This window comes from Podarcis muralis, chromosome 8, assembly GCF_964188315.1.
Source record: "Podarcis muralis chromosome 8, rPodMur119.hap1.1, whole genome shotgun sequence".
NCBI lineage: Eukaryota > Metazoa > Chordata > Lepidosauria > Squamata > Lacertidae > Podarcis > Podarcis muralis.
In genome coordinates this window covers 25,800,515-25,819,192 of record NC_135662.1, presented here as the reverse complement: position 1 = coordinate 25,819,192, position 18,678 = coordinate 25,800,515, and the positions used below count along the sequence as shown (strand labels likewise).

The window sequence follows — 18,678 nt, the reverse complement described above, 5'->3', positions numbered from 1 at the left end:
TTGGGGTTCTATCATCACCATTGGCAGTAGCTCCTAACAGCAGTCTTATAACTAATCTGTGCTTTATGTGGCACCTACACAGTAATCTCAAAGCAACTTCACTACCAAATAAGTGCACTTATTCCCCGGTATGAACGAAACACCCATCTTCCTTGATCTGAAATTTGCAACCCTGCGCTTTAACTGAGGAAAAAAACCCTACCGAATTTGGGGCGGATTTCTTCTGCGTAGACATGCTTAGTCTTTCCCCGTAGAAAAACCGTTTATTGACTTGATGTAAGAGTGACCGCAAAACAGGAAAAAACTGACTTGCGAAAGGCCAATTTCCCCCCTTTATATTTGTCGAGAAAATTTTAGACAGATCCGAGTATTCGGTCAACTAAGGCTGTAATCCTAACCCCAATTAACCTTGGGAGCAAACCCCGTTGAATTCAATAGGGCACCTACTGGGGAATGGTTATGATTTGCGCACTCTGGTATTTTTGGTCTGCCTGGCGTCCCGTAGCGGCCGCTCCGAGACGCGAGAGCCTATTGGCTGCGCCGCTGAGGCAGGCAGCCGCGGCCGAGGCCTCGGTAGCCATGGCGACGGCGAGGCGCTGGGTTTGCGCGGCCTTCTTCTTGCTCCCGTTCGGCGCGGGACTGTCGGGAGGCCAGGGCTTCTTCCTCCCGCTGCACCGGCCCCAGGGCTGCGGTGGGACGCAGTACTTTGACATCGCCAGCCTGAGTTGCGGGCAGTGCGGGGCCTCGCAGAGGAAAGGCTCTCGGGGTGAGGCGAGCTGGGCGAGCGCGGCTTACAGGCGAAATCCCTAGGAAGGGCCTCCTGGCGAGGAGTCAGCGCCTCGGGAGGGCTCCTTCCCCCGCTTGTATCAAAGCCTCATTTCTTCCCACTTCAGTCATACTCCCGAGTACATCAGCCGACCCATTGAAATCCATGGCGTTCCCATTGATTTGAATGGGCCTGCTGCTTCGAGTATGGCTAACGTTGCGTATTGCCCTATGTCTCCCTCCCTCTAATGTTTCAGTTCAAATGCAGCTACAACGAAGAAATCGTTAAAGGCCAAGCGAAATAAACTGCAAGGGTCCAACCCCAACCATCTTATGTAGTTACAACAGAACGCAACTGTGTATGAAGTGGGTCTATGGGGGTTTTCCTCGACGGGTGAAGTGATGGGATTTTTTCCAGGGCAGTTGATAAAGCATTTTAGAGAAGTGATGCCTCTCTACAGAGAAGGCTTTTTCATGAATCTTGGTTTTGGACATGGTCTTGGTTTTGGACATGTAAGGAGGGCCTTTCCTGCCATCTTCGCAAGAGCTAAAGAACTCGATGAGCTCAAGAATTTGTTTTGAGAATCACGGCTGATTTTGCTATCCTTTGACAGAAAAATCCGCGCATCATGACCCCAATCTTTATTCATTTCATCAGTCCCATTAGGATGGGGGGAGAAAAAGTTTGTTGTTGCTATTGTAAAATTATTGGGAGTACAAAAAACCCTAAGTGATCTACTAGTAGACCCTGATATGACACCATGCTGTAAGGTGTGACTGCTTCTGTCACTCCCTGGTGTATTGTTATTTATATAGCATTGTCAGTGTGCATGATTAGGTTGAAAGAGTGACAGGTCCAGGGTCAGTCAGTAAGTTTCACAGCTGACAATAGGCTTTGAATGCAAGTTTCCTCAAGCATAGTCCATTACTAGCCATCAAACCACACAAAAGTGCCAATAGAGATGTGGGCTTTTAGGATATATTTCAGAGAGGTAACCTTGATAGAGCAAATTGGATTTCAGTTTGTAGCAACTAAACTAACAAGTTATTGTGTTTGCTTCAGGTACATCATGCACTTGTCTACCAGGATTCAAGTTAGTTTCTGATAATGGTGGATCTTCTATAACTTGTGAAAAATGTCCCGAAAGCACGGTAATGTTATACTTGCAATAAAATCTAAACAGTTTTTACTGCAAACAATGTATAGATGTACTATATAGTTATAATGCAGTGAGATTTAAAATATTTTAATATGTGTTTTTTTAGAGTGGAGTTACTCAAGATGGATGGGACTGCATTACTTGTCCTAAAGGCTTAACTAGTGAAGGAAAATGTAAATGCCCTGTTAATGAGATATTGGGTAAGAATTCTATGAAGCTGTTCATTGTGTTAAAATATTTGATTTCTCCAGCAGAGGAAGCAGTACTGAATATTTTTGTGGGTTGTACCTAATATTTTAAGTCCATGAATGGAAAGAGATTCAATACATGGAAAGAGAGTTGCGCACTTAAGAGAGTTGCACACCAAGGCTGTGTACACACCATACATTTAAAGTACATTATGTCCCCAAAAGAATCATGGGAACTGTAGTTTACCCATCACCAAGTTACAGTTCTCAGCACCCTTAACAAACTATAGTTCTCAAGATTCAGGATGCGGAAAGTCATATGCTTAAAATGTATGATGCATACACAGCCTCAGAAAGGGTCCTTCTATTCATGGGATGAAAAGATTGGATACAATACTATATGTTTGATTTCTGTCTTAAGAAAGTAACAAAAATATATTAGCCTTTTCACCCACCCAATATCAAATACTACGCTGCATTTGAGGAAGGTAGTTTTTGCAGCTATTCTACTATGGGCTTCTTAACTAAAATCAAGAGGTCAATAAGACAGTAACAGAATGATAATAACAGAGACAAAAAATGAACATATAAACTTATTAACTTGCTTTATATTGTCAGATGATTTGTCTGCCTAACTTGTCATTGTCTCCTCTGACTAGCTTTACAAGACTTCAAGTTGAGGTTTCCCTGCTACCTTAGATGCTTTAATTCAGGAGTGAGGAACAGGATCCAGTCAGTAGGCTTGATCCTGACCTCTCCCACACCTGTGGGTCAATTTGACAGGTTTCTATAGCATTAAGAGACCCATCCATGTGTAAAAAGCATTCCAAATAGCTGGTTTTCTAACTGCATCAATCCCTTATGTCACATGGAGTTTCACTCAAAAGAGTTCCGAAAGATTTTGGAATGATTTTTCAGTATCCACCAGAGCCTATGGAAGGAAGAGCAGTTCTAGAAGGCCCCAGCATATGTGCAGAACACTGAAAATCCCTTTGGATCACAGTAAAGTTTTAAATTTGTGGAGTGCATTAGGCAACTGAATTTTCTAGCTTTTTTTCTGAAACATTGCATTTGTACACAGTTATTCACTGTGTAAGCCTATATGCCATGTTACTATATGTGTTCATATTCTCTTCTTACTTAGTGGAAAGAGACACCAATGGTGCATTGTTGGCAGATGCATTATGTGTTCAATGTGATGGGAAAGGGAAGTCATTTGCTACTTCAAATGCATTAAATAACATGTAAGTATTCTTTTTGTTGAAGACTTGCTTTGGGAGAAGGGGTTGTTGATTTATTCTTTTATTCATGCACAAATATACAAAACTGGAAGTGCAATTGATACAAATTTGCAAAAAGTTGCAGGAATACAGTTCTATGCAGTGCTTTTTTTCTAAAAAAATGTTTAGGGGCACTCTCATTTTCCTACTCATATTGAAATACTGCCCCTCAATGAGGCCAAACTTAGATTCACAAAATGTTTAGGGGAATGCATTCCCCCAGAATAAAAAGGCTGGTTGTATGCAATATTACCCAAGTAACATTCCATGCGTGCAGCCTTACCCTCATCTCCCCATGCACCACAAAATCCATTTCACAGAGCCCACCAACCCTTTTGGAGCAGACTTTGAAGGGGGCTGCAGGGGAGAGGAGGAGGAAGTTCCGTTGTGCAAGTAGAACGCTGCTCTGTGAGCTGAACAGCATTGCATACAACCTATAATTTCAAACTTTCTGAAGCGCTCCCATGTTTAAAAGAAAAATGGAATCAGATCAGATACATTTTCAGCTTTATAAGTCATAGTTTAACTAAATGTCAGGTCTGTGTAGTTTGCCCTTCTTCCTCCTTCTAACATATGTTAGCTTTGGTGCTCCAGTTTTTATCTCCTTATAGCAGTTTCCTGCAATATTTTTAGATTTAGGACCCGCCTTTAACACAAGCAGCTTCTTAGTTTTTTAACCATATATTTCCCTGCTGGTGTTACCCACTTTAGGCTGGGTTGCAATCCAGTAGTGGGTTCTTACTCATTGGTTGAAGACCAATGCTTTAAAGCACAGTTCCCCATTACAGCTGAAATGGGGAACCTCAGTTTTATGTCACGTTTCTAAAAAGGATTTAAACTTGGTTAGTGAACTGATGGAATTCAGTGTTGTGCTATGACAAATGTTCTAGCGGCACAAGCATTTTACCTGTACACTATTTCAGGGGTTCTCTTGAGGGACCCCCAACCAACCAATTTCAGAGGGCACAGTGGGAGGAGAGGGGGGAAAGTCCCATAATGGGGAACTGGCTTGAAGATACCGGAACTGGAGCACTAGAGGAAACCAACGGAAAACTGAAGCAAGGAGGCTCAAACCCAACACTTGTTCCTAGCTTTCTATATTGTGGTTTAGGAAGCTGGCAGTGATATGTCCAAAAAGATCCATTTTCAAGAAATTACTGATAGCATGCAAAAGGAAGCTGATTCTGGAATATAAGGACAGTAGTTTTTCTGTATAGGTGGAAGAGAAAGTTCAACTCAGCATCCTCCTAAACATGTGCATCATTGAAAAAAACCTCAGTATGTTTTTGCTACTTTTTCAGTGCTGAAAAATATGTGTAAACCTATAGCTGCCACTTGAATATATTTCTATGAGGAGAACAAGACAGAAAATGCTAGGTATCAGGCAAAAATAGCATTCCCACATCTATGCCACATCTCATCTGTAGCATCAGGTGAACCACACTGAGGAAAATCAATACATCATTCTGCTAGTTTACCCAGCAGCAGCCTCCAATGCTTATGAAGCTAGCATGAGAAAATCCATAGTGTGATCATATTACATCACATAGTGAGTTTCATAAGATATTATGGGAGGAACAAGACACAGTGATATCATTTTTTGCTGCATTTCTGTCTTCCATAACTACTTATCTCTCGCAAGCATATCTGAGTTGGATACTCTGAACTGTTAGATATGTGCACCTGATAGAACAAATGGTACAGTCTGCTTTTCACAAGTGCGGCAAGTCTGTTCTCTGGTGTTGCCTGTGTGATGCTATTTCATTATAAAGGATTACTAAACTATAAGGTATGAAATGCCTTCAAGAAATGCCTTCACATTCTATTTTTATCTTTTTAGGTGTATAAGATGTGAACCAACATTCATCAATGTAAACAAGTCATGTAGCTGTTCTGAGCCCAATATTTTAGTAAGTATAATAGGATATCTTTGGGAGAAGGAAAGGCTAAGGAAATAGCCCCTACGCAAATCTGGAGTGGAGTCCCTAAGACAGTTGGGTGGTGTCTTGTATGCCTCCTTCCTGCAACTCCTGCAGCCAGGTTGGTGCCACATGCATTGCTCTGCTTTCCTTTGGACCACATAAACGAGGTCAAGCGGGGGTCTTGTTTTCTGGGCAGCCCAGGACCTCACTGCTCAGGCGTGCACCCCAGGTGAGGTCACCGGTTCTGCTAATGCAGCAAAACAATGCAAGAGGCAGCAGTTAAGAGTTACCAGTCTCTGCAGCTACAGTGGGCGCTTTGATTCTGCAGTGATTTGACTTTGGCCCCAGAGGTGCGCTGCATTGTTCCTTGAGACGGATGCCAACAAAATAATAGGACAGTATGTAGGAGAAGCAGTATGAGTTATAACCCACAGTGGGAGGTTTGCTCATGTAAACTACCTTCCTTGTCATCACATCCCAGGTCCCCTGACCATCAAAAGGTGCAATGTCACGGTACTGCCGTAAGGGAAGGACACAGAAAAGGCCCATTGTGCAAGTGGGATTCTGCTCGCCTAACTGGATTCATGCCTCTTTTCATTTGTGACAAGCTATTCTAATTCTAAGCCTCTGTCGTTAAAAGTAGATATTTACATAATTTGATTTTTTTAAAACTATCTTTTCAGACAGGAGGTTTATGCTTCAGGAGTACTGGGAATTACCCCCCAAAGGGAATTGCAACAGTACGCTTTGGAAAGCTAGTAAGTCATAATAATAATCATTTTGTTTGCATGCTGCCACAGAGTGTTTGCAGACATTCAAGGTGATACATTTACACTTAAAATGAGCACACACACACACACATGAGTGCACACACACACACACACACATCCAGCAACAATAGAAATACATCAATCAATGCAAAAATATAAGTACATCATGGATATAAGAGCATAAAACTAAACCCTCATGCAGGAGTCATGCACAAGAGCGTTGTCCCTCCTGTGGTTTCCAGCAGCTGATATTCAGAAGCATTACTGCATGCCAAATGTATCCACACTATGTTAGTATGAAGAACAATAAAACAATTTATATCAAAACAGCAATATGCAATGCAATAAATAAATAATCGTGTTTAAATATCATTCCAAAAATTGGTTAATCTAACAATAATTCATTGCATTAAGCAAACAATTGTTTTTTATTCATTATTCATCCCCCTTTTATTGTGCTCTTTATCTAACAGATACCTGTTTTGTGTTGCAAAACATATATGAGAGCCAGTGTGGTGTAGGGGTTAGAATGTCAGAGTAGGACCTGCAAGACCAGGGTTCCAATGCACACATTTTCTCTAAAGCTCACTGGGTGACATTGGGCCAGTCACTGCCTCTCAGCCTAACCTACCACACAGGGTTACTGTGGGATTAAGTGAGGAGGGGGAGAACCAGTGCTTTTTTTCAGGGGGTACTCAAGGGTACGCTGTACCAACACCTGGGGGGGTGTTAAAAAGTGTGGCACTTACTGTAACAACTTCATGGTGAGTACCAGCCCTTATTTTTCTAGGAAATAAAGCACTGGGGAGAATCGTGTACAAAACTGAGCTCCTTGGAGAAAACAGTGGGCTACAAATGCAATAAAACAAGTAATACAACTCCTAGAAATGTTTACAGAAGCACTTACTACCCACTAGCAGCATATTACTCCAAAAGCAGAATAAAGTTTCTGGTATGCACGACAGTTCAATCCTCCCACCACAACAGTAGCATTAAAAATAGAGCACAAGCCTCTATGAGGTGAGGGTCTGCTCTTCTACCTTGAACCAAAACAATTTGCTTTAACCATTTTGACTTTCTGGTCTTATTTATAGGGCATCACCTTGATATCAGCATGGTTTTCAAAAAACCTACAAGCGTCAGCAGCTGCTTGCTGGGTAAGCTTTGAAAGTTTCTCTCTTTCAACAGGATTATTGATAAGTATTACTAATACACATAGTTTATTATTTTGGGATTCCATGGATAATCTGTGTATTGAAACCTGGTTGCAGTTTTCCCTGGTGCTTTGAGGTATTGAAACAGTGTATAAGTGTAAAATGTGCTGCAGAATGCCTCTTCCCAGAGTTACTTAAAACTTCTCAAAGCATTAAAAAAAAACCTTAAAAGAACCAGAAATGGTATTCTAAGATGATATTTTCAGTTTTAAAATACCTTTACAATCTTGTAATAATTGTCATTGGCTTATCTCCTTGCAGCTGTACTCCAACCTTACATCTTGCCAAACACTTGGAAATATGTGTGTGATGAACATGAATAGTTTGAGCTCTGCCAGCACAGATGCATGTGGTCTATTTCAGTATGTTTTTGCAAATACTGCTGGACTTGGTACTGTTCATTCCATATCATTTTGGTATGTGGCATTTGCTATTCATTTATAGATAGATAGATAGATAGATAGATAAGAAATTAATAGTTGTAACAAACATCATATAACTGTTTGCAGGAGACAGAACCTTCCATGGCTATACTATGGTGACCAGCCAGGATTAGCATCACAGGTTCTTGACACAACCCAGTTTCCTGCTAGTTTCACTTTTAAAGGAACAAACAAAGTAAGTTACAATTTCTTATATAAAAAAACTTTGAGTCCAGGTTTATTCTTCGTGTGATTCAGTTATGATGGGATTGCACAGGTTGCCAGTTTTCCTCCGAATTTTAATGTGTTCCTTGTAATTGAGGCTGCAGCCCTCTACTCCAGGGGTAGGTAACGTGCAGACCAAACAGAGAAAGAAAGATCTGGGCCTCTGGCCAGAAAATATTCCCCACCTCTTCTCTACTCCAGGGGTGATTAACTACGTTGGTCTAGGTGACTGGATCATTCCGTAGCAAAAGGACTTGCATTTGGCACGATATACATTTGGTGCCAAATGCAAGCCCCACAGAGATTGGTTCTGCTCCACTGAGGCTAGCATTCAGCACTAAATTTAAACAGTGGCAAATGCAAGTCCAGTTGCTAAGCAACAGTAAAAAGCACATGTGTATGCTTCTGATTGTTCCTTGGCAGCCACAACTTTACCTACTCGCACATGGCATCAGGTGAGCAATAGGTGGTCATGGATGGCCCCAAATAACTGGCCTGGTGGGCCCAATTTGGCTCATGGGTGAGACATTCCCCACCTGTGCTACATTCATCTGGCACTAAGTACAATTTAGTTCAGAGAGGCTTAATTCTGAGCAGACATGTAAATGATTGCACTTTTGCAATATTAACTACTTTAAGTATCAGTCATAAAATCAGAAAGATGGGGGGGGCAATATACATGAAGTGACCAAAATGTTTGTAATTTCAGCTCTAATGTTTTGGAGAGTTTGATTCTACGTTACACTGGCATACCTGCTAAGTTTGATTTCCTTGACTGTTTTCCCAGCCAAACCGATCTTTTACTTTACCTAAAGAAGTTGAATTCTCTTCAAGCACTTTATTACTGAGTTTATGCACAGCTGCTCAGCTAGTAGTTAACAGGAAGCAGGGCTGGCAGACAGGTTGATAACCAAATGATGGTTATATGTTGTATATAACTATAATGTAACTCTGAAATGATTGTTAATTTCTAGACCAAACAAGAAGCAGTTTTATTATACACCTGAGGAACATGTTGGGGTCTGGTTTTTTTATACAAAATTCAGCTTTCATTTCATTGATAAGTTTTTGTTAAAATATTGACTTCGTTCCCCACAATAGTTTGAGAACAACAAACTAACCTTTCACATTTGCATAGTATTGTGTGTATTATATAATGCAGCTATGCAGCTACCTGGTAAAGCAGGAGATTTACATTTGGTATCTAAATTTCTTTGGCAAAATTGTAGAAGAGGAAGTGAAATGCTAATAATATTTTAGTTTTGTTTCATGTGTGCTTTAAGAAATGTCTAAAACATAAAACCTGTTTTTAAAAGGCACTTTTATCTTCATTTACAGAATATAAAATTGCAGTTTATTGCTGCTTCATATGATGCAGGGGGAAATTTTCTTAAATGGCAGTATTTAGAAGGTGGTGTTTTGCAGGTAAGCTTGTGTTTGTTATTTATGATACATCATGGATTAAATTTAGAGCCGTGAACCAAACAAGGGAAAGAATGAACACATCATTTCAAAACATCTAGTACAGTGGTACCTCGGGTTACATACACTTCAGGTTACATACACTTCAGGTTACAGACTCAGCTAACCCAGAAATAGTACCTCGGGTTAAGAACTTTGCTTCAGGATGAGAATAGAAATCGTGCTCCGGCAGCGCGGCGGCAGCGGGAGGCCCCATTACCTAAAGCTGTGCTTCAGGTTAAGAACAGTTTCAGGTTAAGAACGGACCTCCAGAATGAATCAAGTACTTAACCCGAGGTACCACTGTATTTAGTATATCTCTTTTTTCTATGGCCTCACAGTCTGTAAATATGTTGGTCAGAAAAGAGGGGGGAAATGGCTCAGTCCAATGCTGTGCATGGTTCTAATGAACATGCAGAGATCCAACTAAGCTGGATCTGGCTTGTTACTTCAATGTCTGGAGAAACTTTCTGTACATAGACTCTGCTATTGAAGTGAATTTGACAGTTCATGCTCATACAGATTTTTGAATATGCATTGGAGCCCCATGTGCTGCCCAGAGCCACTGAATAGAGGGCACTTTGATTATTAATCATCATTTTTTTCATTCTCTGCAAGTGTTCTGTTCACGTTTTACACTACTTGTTTGCTTTTATTCATCATTTACATATTAAGTTAGCAGAGGGAGCTGACTTGACTAAGGTTATTTCTTTTTTCCCCATCCACATATGGCATAGCTTGACCTGCCTGTCCTGAGAGGATTGTTTCTGAAATGTTTGAAAGCTTAATTTGCTTTGGTGGAATGTGAAAGAAGCAAAGTTGGGCTTTTAAAGGACCAGCTATTGTCAAAATATTTATTCTGTTACTTTTAAAGCTTATGTTTACCTTTTATTAGAAAGTGATAAATGCAGCAGTTTGTGTTTTGAGTTTTTTCAAGGGGGTAGTAGGTATGTGAAGACTGCACTAAAATATGCAAAATGTTTGATTATTATCTTTTTTAAACTGCAGCTTTGCCCAGATACGCTAACTAAATTGAATGCTGCTTACATTTTTGGGACAACTTACCAACAAAAAGTAAGAGTAATTTAAAACAATATTAAATACCGGTATGTTCATGCAAGCTGGAGAAGGTGCAGAAAAGGACAACCAAAAAGATTGGGGGCGGGTGCCATTCCTTCGAGGAAAAGTTACAGCACTAGAGCTTTAAATGAAAAACAGTGCAGGTAGGGGTAGGAGGAACACGAACAAGGCTCATGAAAGAATGCACTGTGTCGAGAAAGTAGATAGAAGTTTTTCCTCTTTCTCTCATATACTAGAATCATGGGTCACCTAATGAAGTTGAATGTTGGGAAATTCCAGACAGGTAAAAAGAAAGTACTTCGCAGAGCCCATAGTGAAACTGTTAAATGCATTACTGTGAGATAAGTGATAGCTCCCAACCTGGAACACTTTAAAAGGGGATTAGGCAAATTCATTGAGAAGAAGGCTTTTAGTGATTACTAGTTATGATGGCTATATCATACCTCCAGGCTCAGAGGTGAATACTGGTTGCTGGGGAATAAAAGCAACAGAGGGCTACCGTATTTTTCGCTCTATAACACGCACCTGACCATAACATGCACATCGTTTTTAGAGGAGGAAAGCAAGGGAAAAAACATTCTGAATGAAACAGTGGATGTATCATTTTTGTGCTTCATGCTGTGGCCACAGACATGTGATCTGATGGTGAATTTGGGGTGAACCAATGCAAAAATCCTGAGAATTCCTGTGGATCCATGCTTTGTAACCACATTTTTGCACCATTGCAGCCCCAGGCAACAGTGGGTGCGTGCTTTTTTTGGTGCAGGCTGTAGCCATGGACATGCTATGTGATCTGATGGTGAATTTGGGCTGACCCAATGCAAAGATCCTGAGGATCCATGTGGATCCATGCTTTGTAACCACGTTTTTGCACCATTGCAGCCCCAGGCAACAGTGGGTGCGTGCTTTTTTTGGTGCAGGCTGTAGCCATGGACATGCTATGTGATCTGATGGTGAATTTGGGCTGACCCAATGCAAAGATCCTGAGGATCCATGTGGATCCATGCTTTGTAACCATGTTTTTGCACCATTGCAGCCCCAGGCAACAGTGGGTGCGTGCTTTTTTTGGTGCAGGCTGTAGCCATGGACATGCTATGTGATCTGATGGTGAATTTGGGCTGACCCAATGCAAAGATCCTGAGGATCCATGTGGATCCATGCTTTTTAACCACGTTTTGCACCATTGCAGCCCCAGGCAACAGTGGGTGCGTGATTTGGGGGGGGGCAGGCTGTAGCCATGGACATGCTATGTGATCTGATGGTGAATTTGGGGTGACCCAATGCAAAGATCCTGAGGATCCATGTTGATCTATGCTTTGTAACCACATTTTAAGTGGGGAGCGAAGGAAAAACAAAGAAGGGACATGAGAGGGGTGTGCAGAGAAGCAGCTGGCTAAGAATGCAGGGGAGGGAGGAAAGAAAGGCAAAAGTTCCCCCCCAAGCCAGCCATATCTCTCTCTCTCTCTCTCTCTCTCTCTCTCTCTCTCTCTCTCTCCCTCCCTCCCTCCCCCCCCTCTCTCTCCCCCCCCTCTCTCTCCCTCCCCCACTCTCTCTCCCTCTCCCCCAGCAGCACCGGAGCACAGAGAGGAATTAGAAAGAACGACACTCTGCTTGCCTGGAGGGGAGGGGCTTTCCCTGCTCTTTGTTCCGTTTCAGCAAACACAGCAACGAAACAGAGGAGGGTGGGCAGTAAGACCCTGAGGCAGAATGCAGGAAAGCTGCAACTTCCTCTTTTCAGGTTTCCCTTCTCCGTGAAGCCCGATTCGATTTTTGTCTGATTTTTTGGCTCCAGGGACCACACATTCGCTCTATAACACGCACAGACATTTCCCCTTCCTTTTTAGGAGAAAAAATCTGCGTGTTATAGAGGGAAAAATACGGTATTTACTCTCAAGCCCAGCCTGTGGGCACCTCATGAAAATCTGGTTGGCCACTGTGGGAAACAATATACTGCCCTAGTTAAATCATCGGTTTAACCCAGCAGCGCTCTTCTTGCATTCTCAAGAGGAGAAATGCAGCTACTTTTCAAGTCTGATACTCTGCTCTGCAACATAAATTTTGATGCAGGTTGAATCATTTCTCTGTACGGTCGCTAGAAAGCAATTGCACATCTATACTTTTCATTCTGTGAAAGGGTAGAATTTATTAAGAATTCCAGGGGATCAATTTGCAGCTTCTGAGTTTTTCAGGGATTTTATTGGAACAGTGAATATTTTATTCTATTTCATTTTACCTTTATGCTCTTTTTCTACAGTGTACAATATCGGTTTCCAAAATTTTAAAGGATTATTCTAGTCCTATATTTTATGATGTGTTCCTTGAATATTATGATGAAGAAGATGGACAACAGTACCTTTGGGCAGTGCCAGTGTTAAACTTAAATCTTCAGTATAATGAAATGTTTGTGAACCGAGGTAAGAACATTCAGTCTCTATTCTCAGTGAGTTTAGATTATATACATTCTGTTACATGCAATAATTCTAGTTTTTTGGCAACGTATTATTTCACTGTGTCTGTAATTATATTTGTGATGTAATATCACACACGTCTTCTTTTGTAAACCGTCACCTTGTTTGAACATAACGTGGCAAAGTCACAAACCTTTTTTCTCCTGAGGACTGCTGTTCATTGTAATGCATGTTGACAATTGGTGGTACCAGAGCCAAGCAACATTCTTTGTTGCTCCCCATAATCTTACAAAAGGAAGTGTGGTGGTGGTGATCTAACGAAAGAGAGAGTGAGTGCTGGGTGGCAATAATCTTAACTTTAGTATTACATGAAGAAGCCTCAGGTTCCCCTCTCTTCCAGTGCAGCACTGAAAATAAGCTTTCACTTCTGATTTCAGTTAATTGCAATTTACTGTTGCACGTGAACTCTAAACTATTTTTTTTAAGAAGCCAGCTTCATGAACCACTGCTTTAGATTGATAGTTTCAGTAAAGCATAGTTAAAACTAACCACAGTTTGTCTGATTTTCTCATGGCCTCAGCAGAGGAAGGATGGGGGGAAGCACACAATCCTAAGGCTCATTCACATAATGTTACACCATAATTTAGTGTTATGTCCAAACAAGTTCATTGACTTCAAGGAGAATTTGAAATGTAGTTTATATGAAGAGGTTGTTGATTTTGAAATGAGAGTCAGAATTTTGATAGATCATTCTTATTATAGCTTTCCCTGTTGAATTAGAAGCATGACATAGTAAACCTGCATCTGAAAACAAGGAAATGTTCATTTCTCTCCGAAAATTTACTTGCCCTAGTTTCTTTACTACTTATCATTTTCACATGTTAATATTTTTAAAAGTGTAGTTCATTATTTCTTCATTACACTGCTACTGTTCTATATTTAAGTTTTTTGCTTTGAAAATTTAATTTTACATATTATTTTTTAAAAGGTAGCAATATGAACAATTGGCTTTTGACACGTCGAATGTTTTTGGTGGATACTTTAAGTGGACAAGAAAATGACTTAGGAAACCAGCCAAGAATAATCAGAATTGCTAGTGAAATAACAATAAGGTGAGATCAAATGACAAGATACTACCAGCTATAGCTTCCCAGTTATAAATTTGACATTACCATGATTTACTTATAATTTACTTGTTATCATTATTTACCTTATTTGTTGTGAGAAAAGATTTAATAAATTTTGCAAGGCACTTAGCATACTAACAGTACAATCCTGCATGTGTTGGCTCAGAACTAATGTGCTTTTAAAATTTAATGGCATCTTGCCTCTTTGGGAATGGAAGACAATTTAAAAGGAAAACCCATTCTGTACATATGGTTCACTGCAGAAAATCAACAGTACTTTTACTGCAAGGCAGACTAAATTTAATTTAATTTTTGACTTTGTGTATGCACATCACAGTTGATTATTATAACCATTGTTAAAGCAAAGTTTTATTGATCAGAGATCTGGGTTTTTGTTTAGTGTCTAATTTCTCATCTCCTTTTATTTCCTTGTTAACATTGTGTTGTGTATATTTCTGCAGTATTCGTCTTGTGCCTAACACTCAGAGAGGAGCCATTTATCCCCCTCTGATTACAATTGCGTACAGTGATGTTCTGGTTCAGAATCCCGGCGCTGAGAATGTGGTGGTGAGTTCCTTTGTAGCTCCAGCAATTACTTGAATTTCCCTGGCATCATTCAGCAGTAAATCAATCAATCAAAACTGGTATAGGTGAGGTACATAATGCCAAGGAATCGAATAATGAACACTATTTACGAACTAGCAAAAATAATAGGGCCTTAACGGTACAGAATTCACATTTTAAACTAACAGCAAAATCAGGCATATTTTTAAAAGTGTAAGAATATACTGAATAAAAATAAGCCCCCTCTTCTTGTACCCTGCCTGCCTAATGACTGTCCAAAAGGCAGCAAATTCATCTATGAAGATTCTTCAACTTTGTTCAAACTTATTGGGGCAGAAATGGTTCTGATGAACAAGTAGTAGTTTCTGCTTTTCCCATGTGTGTAGCTGTGTTGGAGGCAACATGTCTCTGAATACCACTTGCTGGGAACCACAGGTGGGGAGAGTGCTGTTATGCTCACGTCCTGTATTTGGGCTTCCCATGGGCATCTGATTGGCCTGTGAGGACCAGCTGCATGACTGCATTTGGCCTGATTCAGGAGGTTTTTCTTCCATTCTCATGTGTATGGTCCTGGTCCTCTCCTCCTCTTACTTCTTGGTTCCTAAATAGGGCTGCCATGCATCCAGAATTTCCTGGACATAGCTGGGATTCATCTTTCAAAAATGGCGTCTGGGTGGAATTTTCGAAAATCGCTTGAAATGTCCAGGGAAACCCAGTTGTATGGCAGCCCATATCAGAAGTGTTGTGTATTTTTGGGTTTTTTTTATTTCCCCCAAAATAGCTTTAAAACTTAACTTTGCAAAAAAATAAAAGCTCAGCCTTATAATTGCAGCCAGCAGTTACTCATTGCAGGAGCAGTGATTGCTAGATGGGCTTGAGCAGTGGTGTCACGTGTCCCCAGCTACACCGTGGTCCACTGGTACCAGTGGCTGCCTCTACCAAACAGCCCAAAGCTTTCCTGGGTCTTGACGACATCATCTTTAGGTAGCGTGGCATCATAGACACACAGAGACCACAAGGCTTTATGAACCAAATTTAAAAGCTTACTTAACAAAGAGGTTATTCTTAGGTAAAAGATTTATCTTCTGAATGGTTGCAAGCACACAAATCAATCCCAAAAGAGCAAAAGGATAATTAAAACAGGATGAACACATCTAGCTAATTTTATCTAAAAGGTTTCCTGCTGGCTAAAAGCGTGAAATTCTTCAGATCTTCCTGGGAGCCACCTCTCTATCTCTCCAGGCTACCCTGTTTCTTATATCCCATTCCACAAACAAACCAAACATCAAGAAAGTACACTTCAGTCTTAATTCCTTCTGCAAGTCAGACTGCCTGAAATCCATACTTTTAATGCCTCCTGAAGTGAATACCTGCCAGTCAATGTTGGCATTAGGAAGCAAATTAACTCCATAATTCCCAAACCAAACTATCTACAAGTTTTGCAAAGTTCACTTACTGAGTATTGGCATAAGTGATCTGTTGTAGTATCTTTCAGATCCCAGATAAAATTCTGTATGTAGACCATAGATATTGGCAGGCATTTCCAACACTATATTCATTCCTTGGTTAAAAAGAATTTCATACAATTGCAGGCAATTTTCATGCAAAGCTAGTATTTCTGTTGTTGATGACCGTGTTATTCATTCCTTTCAGCATGGTTTCTACTGGAAAAGCTATGCAACCACAGCTTTTCTTACTGTAATTCTCCCTCTTTTCATGCTTTCATGCCATCAAATTCTTGTGCCAAAACTTTTAAAAGTGCTCAACACATTGAATTAGCGACCCTTAACTTAACATTCTGTTTTACTTATTTATTTTTTATGTATTGTAATTTAATGCAGCATGAAATGTGGCATTCAGGATAGAATGATTTATTGGAGTGTTAATGGAATTGTTTCACTATTCAGGTTTCCTTCTCAGTCAACTATGAAATGAACCAGTCGGAGGCTCGCATTCAGACTGATGTAAGTTTTCTCTCCTCATCAAATGTTAATTCCTTTACTGTATGCTTGCTGATTTCTGTACAAAATGCAGCAGAAGCATAACTCTTGATTTATTTATCTTTTCCTACAGATAGCTCTAGGTGTTTTGGGTGGCCTGGCAGTTCTATGGTCCCTTCTCAAGACAGCTGGCTGGAAGAGGCGTATAGGGAGCCCCATGATTGACCTACAGGTATGAACGATCGGGAATCCTAGCAGATAATACTTTTTACACATAATATTTACAGTTTTATATCAGTTTGGAGATATCCAAAGTTCTTCATGTACATAACCCCAGTAATCTTTACAATTTTTGTAAATTGGTCATTATTATTATTCCTATATAGTGGATGGGGAGGGCAAAGGTTAATTAAATCCTAGCGTGTTAGTGACTGAGGACTTAAGTAGTACACACACTTGACCACTATACTTCACCATACCAACTGTTGCAGGATATATGTTTCCGATTGTAGGTCTTCTTCTGTGCCTTTCATGTCTCATGTTGAGGAAAGCATCAGAGTAGATACTGGGGGTTAACTTGGGTAAATAGATCTAGGGAGATGTTGGGAGAATATGGCTGTTATACGGCCCGAGTATCTGGTTTGAACCCCTGAGAATCTTTACAGATCATGGAGGATTTTGGTGAAATGTGAAAGGAGACCCACTAGGAAACAGTTTATTGCCAGAAAAGGTCAGGATTGTGAACCAGAAAGATGGTCACATCATAGTAAGTTGTATGAAGGAGAGCCAGAGATCAATGAAGCCAAAGATGCAGATAGTCTAAGGAAGCAGAGACTGATAAGTGGGGAGTAATGGACCACAGAAATCTGCCTTTTGCCAAATCAGTCCCTCTTGGTCAATATTGTTACTCTAAATGGCAGCAGCTTCCCAGGGTTTGAGACCAGAGTCTTTCTCAGTCTTACCCGGAGGTGCTGGGAATCACTTCTGGGGCTTTCTGCATGCAGTTTGTTCTCCGCCTCTGACTTCCAGCCCTTCCCCAGGCTAGATGTAGGCTAGGAGGAAAGAAAAGCTAAGAAGCACAAAATGGGAGCCTGAGCCAAAAACACTGAACCCGACCTTCAAGCTTTTACCTTCTAGTCTTTTTGTGATTGTAAGCTGTTCTAAACTGTTTTAAACGTTGTATTTTAAATTGATGTAATCTGCCCTGGATCTGTAGAGTGAAGTGCAGGCAATAAACTAAAATAATAGCAGAAGGGTTCAGTCAGGGATAACCAAGCAGGTCTGGTGGGTCAGGGAAGGCTGAGTCATCTGCTAATGAAGATCTGCTGTATTGGTGGCTTATGGAAATAAATAGTTGGGCACTGGATCCATAGTACTTGTTCATGATGCTTTCACATATCAGGATGACAGGGAAAACCCTGACTTTCTTTGTCTTACTGTTATAACTATGAAGTGATGGTAGCAGATAATCCTTGGAATTCAAAACAAATGAAGAATAATTGTATTATTCTTTAGCCACTCCTCTTTTTATTTGATAATGGTTGCTTTTATAAAAAGAGACTACGCAGTCTTTTCATTTCAGGGGGTGATTTTTTATTCTATTTTTAAGGCTATAGCTAACAACGTTTTCCAATTAAAGATTAATTATCAGCTGATAGAGCACAGCAACTTTAAGTTAGCTCTTCTGTTACCTAAGAACACGTCTGGACAACTTTTTTTGAAGCAGCACCTCTGCCTATCCCTGCAAGTTGCCAGTGTGACTCAGTTCACTGAAGGATTACTGGAGGTGATGAAATCCACATGGCCAGTGTAGCAGTATATAACTGTGCATCACATTGCACAAAAGCTCCAGTAAAAAGTGTGGGTAACTGTTGTCTAAACACAGTTCCAAAGTCAGGTGCCTCCCCATTTTCTGAATCACTGCATAAAGTTACTAGATACAGGTGTAGAGACCCTATATAAGAATAGCATTTCTGTCTGTCTGGGACACCTTTCTGTCATTGCACCTAACACATTTGTACTCTGATGTTGTAGACAGTTCTGAAGTTCTTGCTATTCTACTCTGGCGACCTTGCAAATGTTTTCTTCATCATCTCAGTGGGAACAGGGATATATTGGCTTATATTTTTCAAAGTAAGTTTCATCATATTGT

General features: G+C 40.5%; 1 protein-coding gene across 2 annotated transcripts in view; it reads left to right on the top strand.

Moving 5' to 3' along the window:
• Positions 1-543: 543 nt before the first annotated feature.
• The window catches only part of TMEM67 (transmembrane protein 67), a 32,828-nt gene continuing 14,693 nt past the window's right edge, over positions 544-18,678 (top strand). For both annotated transcript variants that reach the window (XM_028736517.2, XM_028736519.2), the window contains exons 1-17: positions 544-766; positions 1,829-1,917; positions 2,032-2,125; positions 3,258-3,357; positions 5,234-5,303; positions 5,999-6,073; positions 7,180-7,242; positions 7,561-7,715; positions 7,809-7,917; positions 9,285-9,371; positions 10,416-10,481; positions 12,742-12,901; positions 13,884-14,007; positions 14,484-14,589; positions 16,494-16,550; positions 16,660-16,758; positions 18,561-18,659. In XM_028736517.2, coding sequence (XP_028592350.2) covers positions 580-766; positions 1,829-1,917; positions 2,032-2,125; positions 3,258-3,357; positions 5,234-5,303; positions 5,999-6,073; positions 7,180-7,242; positions 7,561-7,715; positions 7,809-7,917; positions 9,285-9,371; positions 10,416-10,481; positions 12,742-12,901; positions 13,884-14,007; positions 14,484-14,589; positions 16,494-16,550; positions 16,660-16,758; positions 18,561-18,659 — 1,740 coding nt within the window. In that variant the 5' untranslated portion in view covers positions 544-579. The remainder of the gene's footprint in view (positions 767-1,828; positions 1,918-2,031; positions 2,126-3,257; positions 3,358-5,233; positions 5,304-5,998; positions 6,074-7,179; positions 7,243-7,560; positions 7,716-7,808; positions 7,918-9,284; positions 9,372-10,415; positions 10,482-12,741; positions 12,902-13,883; positions 14,008-14,483; positions 14,590-16,493; positions 16,551-16,659; positions 16,759-18,560; positions 18,660-18,678) is intronic.